The sequence below is a fragment of the Oncorhynchus keta genome, chromosome 20, assembly GCF_023373465.1.
Source record: "Oncorhynchus keta strain PuntledgeMale-10-30-2019 chromosome 20, Oket_V2, whole genome shotgun sequence".
Lineage (NCBI taxonomy): Eukaryota > Metazoa > Chordata > Actinopteri > Salmoniformes > Salmonidae > Oncorhynchus > Oncorhynchus keta.
In genome coordinates, this window is record NC_068440.1 from 33,362,564 (window position 1) to 33,378,164 (window position 15,601).

The following is a 15,601-nucleotide window of genomic DNA, read 5'->3' on the forward strand; positions in this document are numbered from 1 at the left end:
TGATTTTTGTGCTAAACAATGTTTATTGTGCAGAGAAACAATCACATGGTTCCAAAATATGAAAGAAAAACAAACATTACAACAAATTCAGACAATCTGCAGATATGGAGGAGGAGAATCGATTCAGCTGCCCTACTGCTATAAAAATACAGAAGACAAACATGTCAATTAGCTACAAGAACTGCAATCCATATTGTACTTCAACAGATTCTTTGAGCTGCATATGGACCCTGGTCAAAAGTAGTGCACTATAAAAGGGAATTTGGTGCGCAGACTGTAGTCAATGTCCCCTCCACATGCAGTCCAGAAGAAATACCAGCCCGCGAAGACACATGAGATTGAACTGAACGTCACTGTTTCACTCTGTTCGAGTCAACATAATATTAGCCCCCTTTCAATGCAACATACGGAAACAAAATGAACTATGCACGACTCAGTCAGATTTAGTTTTAGGCAGAGCTCATTGTCGGATGGATTCTATTGCATTGACAGGCACGAGCGGTCGTGAATAGATGTTTTGGGATCAAAGCAAGATATTTATCCCTAGTTATCAGCCCAGTTATAGCTAGTCAGCAATGGAGTGATGGCTTCCAACAAAAGCACAAAATGTGTACATTTCTAGCCATCTTTGAAAAGCAAGTCAGGTAAAAGCTTTCTTATGTCTTGAAGGGGCAGTGCTGTATAAATAAGAACAAATAAGCATCACACTGCTACTGTAGGTTGTATCATGGAACTATTATTCACTATTTCAATAGTTCCATGTTAAAATGTTATGGGATGGATTTTCTCCATTGCTTTTGATGATAGGCCACTCTGGTAGTCCTACATTATAATAAAATAGCCACAGTAGCAAACTAACTTAAGCAGGCCTCAGTGTTCACAGGAAACGCGCGCCAGAGGTGACACAGAATTTTCGCTCAAGTTGGTGCTCAGCAGACCTAAAATTAGCTCAGTGCCGGAATTTATTTTAGGAAACATTGGCTGTAGGCCTACATTATGACAAAATATCAAATGTATCTTGAAATGGACATTATTTATGCTCACCTTTGCTTTGTTCTGTACGGGTAAATACAGTTTGAACTCTGCAGGGAGCTCATCTTCGGAGTACAGTCGGTCAGAGAAGTACACTCTCCGGATGCGGCAGTTTGCATGGATCTGGAACAAAACATGTTTAATATGAGTCTGGAAGGAGAGTTTACAGTCTAGCCAGACACCTAGGTATTTGTAGTTGTCCGCATATTCTAAGTCAACCGTCCACAAGAGTGATGCTAGTCGGGCGGGCAGCGAACAGTTGAAAAGCATGCATTTGGTTTTACTAGCATTTAAGAGCAGTTGGAGGCCATGGAAGGAGTGTTGTATGGCATTGAAGCTCATTTGGAGGTTAGTTAACACAGTCTCCAAAGAAGGGCCAGATGTATACAGAATGCTGTCGTCTGCGTAGAGGTGGATCAGGGAATCACTCGCAGCAAGAGCGACTTTGTTGATATATACAGAGAAAAGAGTCGGCCCAAAAATAGAACCCTGTGGTACCCCCAAAGAGACTGCCAGAGGTCCGGACAACAGGCCGTCCGATTTGACACACTGAACTCTCTGAGAAGTAGTTGGTGAACCATGCGAGGCAGTCATTTGAGAAACCAAGGCTTTTGAGTCTGCCGATAAAGATACGGTGATTGACAGAGTCGAAAGCCTTGGCCAGGTCGATGAAGACGGCTGCACAGTACTGTCTTTTATCGATGGCGTTTATGATATCGGTTAGTACCTTGAGTGTGGCTGAGGTGCACCCGTGACCAGCTCGGAAACCGGATTGCACAGCGGAGAAGGTACGGTGGGATTCGAAATGGTCAGTGATCTGTTTATTAACTTGGCTTTTGAAGACTTTAGAAAGGCAGGGCAGGATGGATATAGGTCTATAACAGTTTGGGTCAAGAGTGTCACTCCCTTTGAAGAGGGGGATGACCGCGGCAGCTTTCCAATCTTTAGGGATCTTGGATAATACGAAAGAGAGGTTGAACAGACTGGTAATAGGTGTTGCAACAATGGTGGCGTATAATTTTAGAAAGAGGGTCCAGCTGATTTGTACGGGTCCAGGTTTTGCAACTCTTTCAGAACATCTGCTATCTGGATTTGGGTGATAGAGAAGCTGGGGAGGCTTGGGCAAGTAGCTGCAGGGGGTGCAGAGCTGTTGGCAGGGGTTGGGGTAGCCAGGAGGAAAGCATGGCCAACCGTAGAGGAATGCTTCTTGAAATTCTCAATTATCGTGGATTTATTGGTGGTGACAGTTTTACCTAGCCTCAGTGCAGTGGGCAGCTGGGAGGAGGTGCTCTTATTCTCCATGGACTTCACAGTGTCCCAAAACTGGTGTTAGAGCTACAGGATACAAATTTCTGTTTGAAAAAGCTAGCCTTTGCTTTGCTGACTGACTGTGTGTATATACTGCGTGTAAAATACAGGAAAGGTAATGCAATGTGCCATTTAATCTTATTCCAAACCTAGCCTAACTGATAATTCAAAGTTTGACATAAGAGATAGCCTGGTCCCAGGTCTGCCTGTACAGTCTTGCCAACCCCTATCGTCACCAAACTTGGCATGCCAATGACCACAGGAGTTGGCAAGGCAGCACAAACAGACCTGTGACCAGGCTAGGTAAGAGATCTGTATAGTGTATCTTGGACCATGACCCTGGTCCATGAGCCTTTCTGACTGACCTGCACACGGAGCGTCTCGATGTAGTTGGTGCCGTAGGCCCGCCGTGTGAAGTCAGACAGGTTGAACTGGATCTGGTTCCAGCCATCGTCCAGCCTCATGGGCATGGTACAGATGAAGGGTTTTACCCGCGTGGTGCTCTGGTAGTTACTGGCCCGGAACCGCCTCCTCACATTCTTGTCATCCAACACCTGCGATTGGAAAGGGAGAGCTAAGCTCAGTCAAACTGATCACTTGTACCCTTTTCACACCACTGAGCCAAACCGAAGCGAGCTGTACTGGACTGGCCTGGTTACGCATCCACCATTGTAGCTGGGACCACACTGTAAAGAAGAATATGAATAGAATTTAAATGAGCCAGTGCAGTACGGGTCAGCCCTTATGGTGTCAATCAGGCATTGTTGTATAAGGAATTGCTTTACATGTTTTACAATATTGTACAGCTTTCTTTGTATACATATGCAATGGATCTGATTGACTTGGATGATAACCTACCTGGACTTCAAAGGTGAAATACTTCTTCAAGTTCTTGATGATCATAACCAAGAAAGGTAGTTTGATGCCAAGTGTCTTCTTTGGGTCTGCCGGACATGTGATGTAAGTTGTGCTGTTGAATTTGAAGAGAAACGGTTAGATGTGGTTGTCCGAGTAAGAGAAAACAGGCTAGTGAACATAGAACAAGCTTACCTGACATTTGTTCCCTCCACTTCAAGCACCAGCGACTGGATGTCATTGTCTGTAATCCGTTTTATGTGGCCGTTCCTGACCTATTGCACAAGCAACATTTTGAAATGGGTAAGCTAGCGTGTACTATTACTTTTAAGAAATGTGTTTTATTGAATGTGAACTCAGGAAGATTAGGCCAACTGATTAACTAATGGGTATCTAACCTTGCTAATAAACTGACGTTAGCTGGCTAACTAAAGGCCTGATTATGACAGTGGCATGATGAGTACAATGACAACACAGTAGCCTTCAAGTCGGAGTTAAAACAAAGCTTACAGCATGACATTCCCTAATGCTAGCTAGACACTGGGCAGTTTAACTTTAGTAACCTTAGTTAACTTCTAGATTTATACTGCATTGTCATGCGCAAACTGGTTATCTAGCTAGTTATATGGCTAAAGTTAGCTACTTGCTCTCTGGAGCTCACCACCATACCAAGCCCTGCAATAAAGCTAGCCTTGTCAAATTAGCAAGCAAATTCACGCGTAAGCTTGTGTAAATCGTTGCTTACCTTTTTATCCCATATCTGAAGAGGTTTGCTCCCAATGCTATACAATATAGATAGGAATCCACTTTGAAATGTGTTTTTAAACATTTTCTGTGCGTTTATAACGCCGTATCATGTGCATGTGTTGTTACTTGTTGCTAACGTTACATTAGTTCAGCTAATTAATTTAGCTTACGCTTCAACTCCAAGTTCCGTGTGGCACTCAATAATGGCGCTTCCTTCTGCCTCGCAAAACGACCAAAAAAAGATACGCGTCTTCTATGAAAAGTACCTTCAGAAATGTTACTAAAGTTTTTGCCATCCGGCACCACCATCTGTACCGGCAATATAAACCATGCACTTGCTCGCCTTGTCCCCTTTTGTGTTGTTGAGTTGCTGTATAAAATGTCAGGCGGCCCCCTTATCACAGCGAACTTCATTGTTGACTCGTATCTCAGCTACCATGGAAACACAACGCTTTAGCGGGACCAGAGACACTTTTGAGGAGATGGGAAACTCCATAGAGCCAGCTCGTAGTTAGGTGGGTGGGGCCTTATTACGCCCCTTTCTGTGTTTGCAAAGATTGCCACATGAGGGCGATGCTCGCAAATTGGTGGCAGAATATGGGTGAATTCTTAGAAAGCCAGCAAAAAAAGTCTCTATTTACATGTTGTTTATGAGTGCGTTTCACACTACTTTTGGATTATACTTGTACTTTCAGGCTTGTATGAATGTCCTGCTTAATATAATGTTTGTGTCATGGCAAATCAGCTGCATTATACTTCAAAAACCTTTCAATCGGTACAATAGTTATTTGGCTAGTTTTTGTTACAGCCTATGTCAATGGGCTTTAGCATTCTATGCCAACAATTCCTGCATCCAAAATAGTTATTTTGCAAAGATAACAACTAAATATAATATTTGTGACTGTTCAAGCAATAATCAAAACATCATTGTAAAAGCGTATGAGAACCCCAAAATATATATTTTGTTTAGAATTCATAAAAACGTAAATCTTGGGTATGTTGAATGGGCGCAGATGGCGATGGCTTTATTTCTGCAGCCAAGAGTTGCGCGCATCTGTACCTTACTTATGTCAATGTGTCGTGGAAAGGGGTCTGTCTATAAATTCCCCCATCAATTGCACAATATCATTTTTATCTCCTCCTTTCTGTCATGAGTGTCTGTCATGAGGGGTCTGCAACATGTAACACAATGGGACTGTCTAAAAACATAACTGCAACAGTGTAGCACCGTTTAACTCCCACAATATGTTTTGCAACATCTGAATTACCACTTCCGTTTCATCAAAGAGCTTATTGTGTTTTTGATTAGACATAAAATAAAACGAATTATTTATTCAAATCCCAGATAAAGGTTCAAATTGTTCTAATAACACAAAACAAGATGAGGAGATTGAGCCATATCAGGGCTCCATAATCATCATGTTTAGCCAACAGAGCTCGTGATTTGGCGGGAAATGTTTTTTTTTTTGCAAACCGACAGAATCCAAGGTAACAAGAGCACAAGGGCAGGGTTAGAAAAGTTGAACTAGTGGTGCGGATATGCATCTTATTCTACCTTCTACAAAGACTGGTAAACTTGAAGCACAAATTATACAATCAGAATACTACTTTCGGAATTACAGAGTTTATAGCCACGCGCAAATAATAAATCAATGATTTACAGTACCAGTCAAAAGTTTGGACACACCTACTCATTCAAGGGTTTTTCTTTATTTGACTATTTTCTACATTGTAGAATAATAGTGAAGGCATCACAACTATGAAATAACACATATAGAATAATTTAATAACCAAAAAAGTGTTAAACAAATCCAAATATATTTTTGATTTTTAGATTCTTCAAAGTAGTCACCCTTTGCCTTGATGACAGTTCTGCACAGTTTTGTGACGCGTCTCGGCATCTCTCCTGGGTTCTATTCCATTGTTTTTTTATCACACAGCTAGCTGGGCACAGCGACTTTACTCTCAATCCAGAATCAAAACAACACCATGATGATAATGACGGAAGAAACACAACACAATGATGAGAATGATGGAAGAAAAACTAAATGATGAGATTGAGGAAACAAACATTTGACATATATCCGATGCTAAACCTTTGGATACATTTTTACACATGTTATTATTGTTGTGGAACAGGGACAGTACTAGGAACCTCCAAAATGTGTGATATAATCACTGAAACCTCCCTTATTAAATGGACAACACACTGCCATAAAGTGGTGATAACTAGACAGACTAATCATTTCACTAGGACGTTTTCTCCCCACATTCACTATAAAAGGAATTGTCATGTGTACAGCTGTTGTGTTCCAGGCAGTTCAAATCTATGAAATCTTGAGCATTGAAGTAGATTGAGCACAAAGTATCCTACCTTTAAAGTACATCTCCTTGGGAGATTATGAATTGGTTTGGCTCAACTCTTCGGGTCCTCTCCTCCATCCTCACTTCACCTCCTGTACAAAAAGGTGAAAGGTGATCAAGAAGAAGAGGAAGGGAGGAGAGCAAATGTGGAAACAAATACACTTGTATGAAATGAGACACTCTTTCTTCACTAGCACGTCATCAGGCAAATTGATGGAATCCCCAGATAAGTGTGTAAAGTAGTTAAAAGGTCAACTAACCTAGTCAATCAACATCTACAGGTGTTTTATTGTGTCCTCTTCATACAGAATAAGGCTTTCAATTGTTGGCCATTCATTGTGTTTAGCCTGAGGCCAGACTTAAGGGTTACTCATGTGCTATACCAGGCTTCCAATGGCAATAGCGATGACTCTTACCAGCCATAAGATATGATCAAAAGGGCCTTTTACAGACCTTTGCTGCTCAGATGGTTGATTAAGCAAGAAATAATTAGCTGTAGCTTTCCATATGAAACAATAGTGAATTCTGAATCATTATTGAGCTATAGTGTATGTATCATAGTCTCCATTGTAAGATCCCGATCATGTTTCTATTTAGTATGAGCCCAAGTGTTGTCTTTTCTGATACATTTTCTCCCAGGATCAGTTAATTACATATTTTCATTGGATGTGTTATAGTTTATAATTGTGGGCTATTGTTGCTGTTCTACCCTAATGTTTCCACTTCAGCTCAAACCTACAATCCATGCAAACCCTTACTGACTTATGACATATGGAAGAACCTACTGGTGTGTAATTGCTCCTCTCCATGCATAAAATCCCCCAGGAGTTTGGACGTAAGCCTGTAGCAATTTATTTGTTTTCAGTGTATCCACATAAATTATTTATCTTTGGTAGATATATTCTGCTATTGGAATGCAGTAAATACTATCATTCTCATTTTGCATGTAGGCCTAGTGCTCAGCGCAGCAACGCTGTGCCAAAACATATATCATATTTCCTTTAGGACTGCAGGATGGCTTTTATGCAACTTACTTTCGTTCATTTTTCCCTTTTAGAAATACGTATCTTGGCATAATATCTTTGGCAATGTGGCCCCAAAAAGTTGATTGTCCAATATTTGGAAATTTGACACATCATTTATTTACCCATCTAGACACCCTATTCCCTATATAGTGCACTAATTAGGAAATAAGTTACTATACATTATTGAGAAAAAAAAAGTAGTTTCTATGCCTGTGATATGTGGTTGTCCCACCTTGCTATCTTGATGAATGCACTAACTAAGTCGCTCTGGATAAGAGCATCTGCTAAATGACTAAAATGTCAATGTCAAGATGTTGAGTTTTAGATAAATAAATAACGATCAAGTGGACAAATGTTTTCGTCAGATGTATCTCGGACATGGACTTATTGGCTACATCACAAAACCCATTCGTGACCTAACCGTATCCCCCGTTCGGCCCTTTTCTCTTCGGTATAATAGCCCAAGTACCAGATGAATCTCCACATTGCTGCCTCCCGAGCCACCGCATCCTTCGGTACCATCCACACACTGCTTAAATTATCCAGCAAATAGGCTCGTACCAAGCAAGGTAGGGTATCTGCCACATGATACCGCAGCGGGACGCACTCTTCTTCTCCCTCTCATCCATCACTTCTCACTTCATCTCATTTGTTAATCAAATGTATTGCTGTGTGGTCTTGAATGACTGGAATAACAGACTGTGCTGTATATGCAATGCACAGGCTATGTAACCATCAATCAATCAATCAAATTTATTTAGTTTGGTGGAGGATGAATAATGGTCTGGGGCTGTTTTTCATGGTTTGAGCTTGGGCCCTTAGGTCTAGTGAAGGGAAATCTTAACACTACAGCATACAATGACATTCTAGATGATTCTGTGCTTCCAACATTGTGGCAACAGTTTGGGGAAGGCCCTTTCCTGTTTCAGTATGACATTGCCCCTGTGCACAAAGCGAGGATCATACAGAAATGGCTTGTCGAGATCAGTGTGGAAGAACTTCACTGGGCTGCAGAGCCCTGACCTCAACCCCATCCCTGCAGCAATGTTTCAACATCTAGTGGAAAGCCTTCCCATAAGAATGGAGGCTGTTATAGCAGCAAAAGGAGGGTCCAACTCCATATTAATGCCCATGACTTTGGAATTAGATGTTTGAGGAGCAGGTGTCCACATACATTTTTGGTCATGTATTGTGGTCATGTAGTGTAGTCAAAGGTAGAGGAAAGATGGAGGAGAGAGTGTGCTGAAATAGCAGTGGGCTGAATTCCAACCCATGCTGCAGTGATATTTTCCAGAGGCAGCAGCTTCGAACGCCAGACCGGCCTAGGCCATGTGAACAAGTCAAGAGAATTCAAAAGTACATCGTCACAGAGTCTCAATACACTTTACAAGAGGGAATAAACAGCAACAACATCGCTCAGCGTCTCATTATGAAAAGCAACAGCAACATCAACAGCTAATTTGTACACTGGCTAATTAAAAAACACCAGTTTTCCCTCCCTTCACGTTCTGACCTTAGTTATTTTTGTTGTGTCTTTGTTTTAGTATGGTCAGGGCGTGAGTTGGGTGGGTTGTCTATGTTAGGTTTTCTATGATTTGCTATTTCTGTGTTTGGTCTGGTATGGTTCTCAATCAGAGGCAGCTGGCAATCATTGTCCCTGATTGAGAACCATATTTAGGTAGCCTGTTTTCGATTGTGTTTGGTGGGTGATTATTTTCTGTTTTCTGTTGTGTGTCTGCACCAGCCAGAACTGTTGTCTGTTGTGTGTCTGCACCAGCCAGAGCTGTTTTCTGTTGTGTGTCTGCACCAGCCAGAACTGTTTTCTGTTGTGTGTCTGCACCAGCCAGAACTGTTGTCTGTTGTGTGTCTGCACCAGCCAGAACTGTTGTCTGTTGTGTGTCTGCACCAGCCAGAACTGTTTTCTGTTGTGTGTCTGCACCAGCCAGAACTGTTTCCTGTTGTGTGTCTGCACCAGCCAGAACTGTTTTCTGTTGTGTGTCTGCACCAGCCAGAACTGTTTTCTGTTGTGTGTCTGCACCAGCCAGAACTGTTTTCTGTTGTGTGTCTGCACCAGCCAGAACTGTTTTCTGTTGTGTGTCTGCACCAGCCAGAGCTGTTTTCTGTTGTGTGTCTGCACCAGCCAGAACTGTTTTCTGTTGTGTGTCTGCACCAGCCAGAACTGTTTTCTGTTGTGTATCTGCACCAGCCAGAACTGTTTTCTGTTGTGTGTCTGCAGCCAGAACTGTTTTCTGTTGTGTGTCTGCACCAGCCAGAACTGTTTTCTGTTGTGTGTCTGCACCAGCCAGAACTGTTTTCTGTTGTGTGTCTGCACCAGCCAGAACTGTTTCCTGTTGTGTATCTGCACCAGCCAGAACTGTTTCCTGTTGTGTGTCTGCACCAGCCAGAACTGTTTTCTGTTGTGTGTCTGCACCAGCCAGAACTGTTTTCTGTTGTGTGTCTGCACCAGCCAGAACTGTTTTCTGTTGTGTGTCTGCACCAGCCAGAACTGTTTTCTGTTGTGTGTCTGCACCAGCCAGAACTGTTTCCTGTTGTGTGTCTGCACCAGCCAGAACTGTTTCCTGTTGTGTGTCTGCACCAGCCAGAACTGTTTTCTGTTGTGTGTCTGCACCAGCCAGAACTGTTGTCGGTCATTTCTCTTTGGTATTTTTGTTATTTCTGTGTTCATTCTAATAAATATGGACACATACAATGCTGCACCTTGGTCCTCTTCTCCTTCATACGACGACCGTTACAAGTTGACGTCTCACTAGCTGATGTCACAGGAGGTTGGGGATGATGGGTTCGTGGTTAATGGCTGGAGGGGAATTACTGGAATGGTATTGAATACTTTCCATGTGTTTGATGCCATCACATATGTTCTGTTCCAGCCATTATTATGAGTTGTCCTCCCCTCAGCAGCCTCCACTGGTTGATGCACAGAAAAATCCTATCTCCCCTCCTGCTGGGGAGGGGGTATTTAATGTATTTATAAAGCCCTTCTTACATCGGCTGATGTCTCAAAGTGCTGTACAGAAACCCAACCTAAAACCCCAAACAGCAAGCAATGCAGGTGTGGCTTGGAACAACTCCCTAGAAAGGCCAGAACCTAGGAAGAAACCTAGAGAGGAACCAGGCTATGAGGGGTGGCCAGTCCTCTTCTGGCTGTGCCGGGTGGTGATTATAACAGAACATGGCCAAGATGTTCAAATGTTCATAGATGACCAGCAATAACAAATGGCACCCTATTCCCTATAAAGTGCACTACCTTTGACCAGAGCCCTATGGTGCCATTTGGGACAGACACACTGACTTTCACAGTATATTATCTTTACCCTGAAGAGATTCTCTGGCTCTTGGCTGCGCTAGGTTGCAGATCACAGTCATTATTTCCATCTCTTTGTGTCTGTGTCCAGGATGGCTGCATTCCACTGCTCCTAGCTGTCGAAGCCAGGCATGTTGGAATCGTAGGAGATCCTTAGAACTCTAGCCGAGCCTCAGCTTCGGGCTCAGAAAACAGGAAGAGCCAACAAAGGTGTCTGGGGTTGCATGGGCCTAGCAAATGTTTGATTTATGATTAACAGCTATACTGTAGCATTATTAATAATAATAATATGTTATTGATACATAAAGTATGAGTTAGGGTTTTAAAATAACTTAGTAGCTCTGGATAGGAAATCTGTGTAGTTACTAGTCAATTAATAGACAGTTATGTAAATCAAAAATGGTTGACAATTAATTTGATATCAAAGATGCACTCCAGGAACTTAACACAACATTAGTAACATATAGATTCATAACATATCATACAAATTGTACATTTCCCAAAAAATAAAAACATAGGACGTAACATATCATACGAAATGGATAATGTAGTAGACAATTTCATGACATACTACACAAAAAAACAGAGACCACTTACGGCTCCACTTTCAAAACGACTGACTGAAATTATACAGTCAACTTATGGTGACTGATATGGTGGGTACACCCAATCAACTATAGTACTATGTCACATAACACCAGTCTAGTATGTACTCTGTAACATTATGTCACATTACACCATTACACTGTATAACATTGTCATTTACACCAGTCTAGTATGTATAACATTATGTCACATAACACCAGTCTAGTATGTATAACATGTCACATAACACCAGTCTAGTATGTATAACATTATGTCACATAACACCAGTCTAGTGTGTATAACATTGTCATTTACACCAGTCTAGTATGTATAACATGTCACATAACACCAGTCTAGTGTGTATAACATGTCACATAACACCAGTCTAGTGTGTATAACATGTCACATAACACCAGTCTAGTGTGTATAACATGTCACATAACACCAGTCTAGTGTGTATAACATGTCACATAACACCAGTCTAGTGTGTATAACATGTCACATAACACCAGTCTAGTGTGTATAACATGTCACATAACACCAGTCTAGTGTGTATAACATGTCACATAACACCAGTCTAGTGTGTATAACATGTCACATAACACCAGTCTAGTATGTATAACATGTCACATAACACCAGTCTAGTATGTACTGTATAACATTATGTCACATAACACCAGTCTAGTGTGTATAACATGTCACATAACACCAGTCTAGTATGTATAACATTATGTCACATAACACCAGTCTAGTGTGTATAACATGTCACATAACACCAGTCTAGTGTGTATAATATGTCACATAACACCAGTCTAGTGTGTATAACATGTCACATAACACCAGTCTAGTGTGTATAACATGTCACATAACACCAGTCTAGTGTGTATAACATTATGTCACATAACACCAGTCTAGTATGTATAACATTATGTCACATAACACCAGTCTAGTATGTATAACATTATGTCACATAACACCAGTCTATAACACCAGTGTATAATATGTCACATAACACCAGTCTAGTATGTATAACATGTCACATAACACCAGTCTAGTGTGTTCTGTATAACATTATGTCACATAACACCAGTCTAGTGTGTATAACATGTCACATAACACCAGTCTAGTATGTATAACATGTCACATAACACCAGTCTAGTATGTATAACATTATGTCACATAACACCAGTCTAGTGTGTATAACATTATGTCACATAACACCAGTCTAGTATGTATAACATTATGTCACATAACACCAGTCTAGTGTGTATAACATGTCACATAACACCAGTCTAGTGTGTATAACATGTCACATAACACCAGTCTAGTATGTACTGTATAACATTATGTCACATAACACCAGTCTAGTGTGTTTAACATTATGTCACATAACACCAGTCTAGTATGTATAACATTATGTCACATAACACCAGTCTAGTGTGTATAACATGTCACATAACACCAGTCTAGTGTGTATAACATGTCACATAACACCAGTCTAGTATGTATAACATGTCACATAACACCAGTCTAGTATGTATAACATGTCACATAACACCAGTCTAGTATGTATAACATTATGTCACATAACACCAGTCTAGTGTGTATAACATGTCACATAACACCAGTCTAGTATGTATAACATTATGTCACATAACACCAGTCTAGTGTGTATAACATGTCACATAACACCAGTCTAGTGTGTATAACATGTCACATAACACCAGTCTAGTGTGTATAACATGTCACATAACACCAGTCTAGTGTGTATAACATGTCACATAACACCAGTCTAGTATGTATAACATGTCACATAACACCAGTCTAGTATGTATAACATGTCACATAACACCAGTCTAGTATGTATAACATGTCACATAACACCAGTCTAGTATGTATAACATGTCACATAACACCAGTCTAGTATGTATAACATGTCACATAACACCAGTCTAGTATGTATAACATTATGTCACATAACACCAGTCTAGTGTGTATAACATGTCACATAACACCAGTCTAGTATGTATAACATTATGTCACATAACACCAGTCTAGTATGTATAACATGTCACATAACACCAGTCTAGTATGTATAACATGTCACATAACATTGTCATTTACACCAGTCTAGTATGTATAACATTATGTCACATAACACCAGTCTAGTGTGTATAATATGTCACATAACACCAGTCTAGTATGTATGTATAATATGTCACATAACACCAGTCTAGTGTGTATAATATGTCACATAACACCAGTCTAGTGTGTTTAACATTATGTCACATAACACCAGTCTAGTGTGTATAACATGTCACATAACACCAGTCTAGTATGTATAACATTATGTCACATAACACCAGTCTAGTGTGTATAACATGTCACATAACACCAGTCTAGTGTGTATAACATGTCACATAACACCAGTCTAGTGTGTTCTGTATAACATTATGTCACATAACACCAGTCTAGTATGTACTGTATAACATTATGTCACATAACACCAGTCTAGTATGTACTGTATAACATTATGTCACATAACACCAGTCTAGTATGTATAACATGTCACATAACACCAGTCTAGTGTGTATAACATGTCACATAACACCAGTCTAGTGTGTATAACATGTCACATAACACCAGTCTAGTGTGTATAACATGTCACATAACACCAGTCTAGTATGTTCTGTATAACATTATGTCACATAACACCAGTCTAGTATGTATAACACAGTGGTTCTTAACCTTGTTGGAGGTACTGAACCCCACCAGTTTCATATGCGCATTCACCGAACCCTTCTTAATTGGAAAAATAAAATATTTTTTTCAAATTCAAAACATAGGTATATATTTGACTGGTGCACAAAATGAACCGTGCAACAACATCACTGTGTTCAAAGAACAAAATCGTCAAAACATGATTTTCACACAAAAACAAAAACATAATAATGAATATTTACTGCAAATCAGTGTGACTTCTGCTGTTGCCTTTCAGAGACCAGTTCAGAAATGCGCGGCTTCACCTTGGCAAGTGCCACTCTCATGTCATTTTCACAACAAAGTCTGTTCCTTTTCTTCGTTTTTATGTCCAGCATCCTCAAAGGATTGCTCTCAAAGATATGTTGTAACAAACGGTATGAAAATCTCCAGAGCTTTCTTAGCAATAACGGTACGTTACCATTTGTTGACACCAAAACGTTGAAAGCGTTGTTGTTCTGAAAAGTTCCTGTTGAACCTGGCTCTGCTGAATTTCAATGATTTCATCGAGGTATTCATCATTGACATCTGTTGTCTCAAGACTAAACGTGAACGGCTGTCTCACCCATGCTGGATATGACTCTCTTGTAGGGAAACATCCGTCGAGAGACTTTGCAAGCTCATCTAAGTGCGTGGCAATTGCTTGCTTCAGTTCCGTGAGTACAGAAATGTCTCCGATTCCAGGTACATCTTCGTCCAGCAGGGGAAAGTTTTCGAAGTTATCGTTCTCTGTTCGTCGTTTCCATAACGGTAGCTTTTTTTGAAAAGCCTTCAGGTTTTCCTCCGCTTTGATGATGTTGACTCCACCGCCCTGCATCTTTTGATTGAGATGATTGAGAGCTGCGCAGATATCAGCCATGTACGGTAAAATGAGAATGAACTCAGAATTTTTGAAGCAATCTGCATGACAATGTTGGTGCTCTTGCAAAAACAGGGCTAATTCCACACGCACAGCATGTCCCCGAGATAACCACCGAACGTTAGAATGGTACAGAAGTACCTCGAATTCAGAGCCCATTTCTTTACACAGCTCACTGAAGATGCGATGCCGCAGAGCACTAGTTCGCACATAGTTCACGCATTCCACTACAATTTTTAATACTTCTGCCAGTTTTGGAGGCAAGGTTTTTGTTGCCAACGCATGCCTGTGCAGAATACAATGCGTAACGATGATGCATCGGCTTTCACTAGCGCACCAAAACCAGACTTTCTTCCCAGCATGACTGGAGCTCCGTCCGAACAAACTGCAGAAACCATATCCCACGAAAGATTGTTGTCTTTGAAGAAGTCATCCACAAGTTTCTTCACATCGGCTGCCTTAGTTGTTGTTGTAAGAGGCTTACAAAATAAAAAATCTTCCTTTATCACGTCGTCTTTCACATAGCGCACGAATACAGCAAGCTGGCTTAGATTGGAAACGTCTGTGGTCTCATCGAATTTTGCCGGGCTTGAAATCAGATCTGCAACTACTTGAGCCAAGATGTCTTTGCTCATGTCCTCTATTCTGTCGCTGATGATGTCATTTGTAAGAGGAATTTGGGATAACTTAACTTCAGCCTCTTTTCCCAGCATGATATTCGCCATCTTCAACACAGCTGGTTTT

At 40.8% G+C, this 15,601-nt stretch overlaps 2 protein-coding genes across 4 annotated transcripts in view; one reads left to right on the forward strand and one right to left on the reverse strand.

Moving 5' to 3' along the window:
* LOC118399653 (cilia- and flagella-associated protein 20) lies at positions 1-4,413 on the reverse strand. Of its 3 annotated transcripts, none has more exons than XM_035795917.2 (6): positions 3,941-4,410; positions 3,391-3,470; positions 3,199-3,310; positions 2,706-2,894; positions 1,045-1,155; positions 1-135 (listed from the first exon to the last, which is right to left on the reverse strand). In XM_035795917.2, the coding sequence occupies exons 1-6, from the start codon at positions 4,022-4,024 to the stop codon at positions 133-135; spliced, it is 579 nt and encodes a 192-aa protein (XP_035651810.1). In that variant the 5' UTR covers positions 4,025-4,410; the 3' UTR covers positions 1-132. The 3 variants fall into 3 exon arrangements, with proteins under 3 accessions (XP_035651810.1, XP_035651809.1, XP_035651808.1); XM_035795916.2 differs by having other exon boundaries at positions 1-138; positions 3,941-4,408; XM_035795915.2 differs by having other exon boundaries at positions 1-1,155; positions 3,941-4,413.
* The window catches only part of LOC118373874 (sodium- and chloride-dependent betaine transporter-like), a 47,897-nt gene continuing 35,681 nt past the window's right edge, over positions 3,386-15,601 (forward strand). Inside the window, exon 1 of the mRNA XM_052472714.1 lies at positions 3,386-3,498. The gene's annotated coding sequence lies outside the window, so the exon portion shown is untranslated. The remainder of the gene's footprint in view (positions 3,499-15,601) is intronic.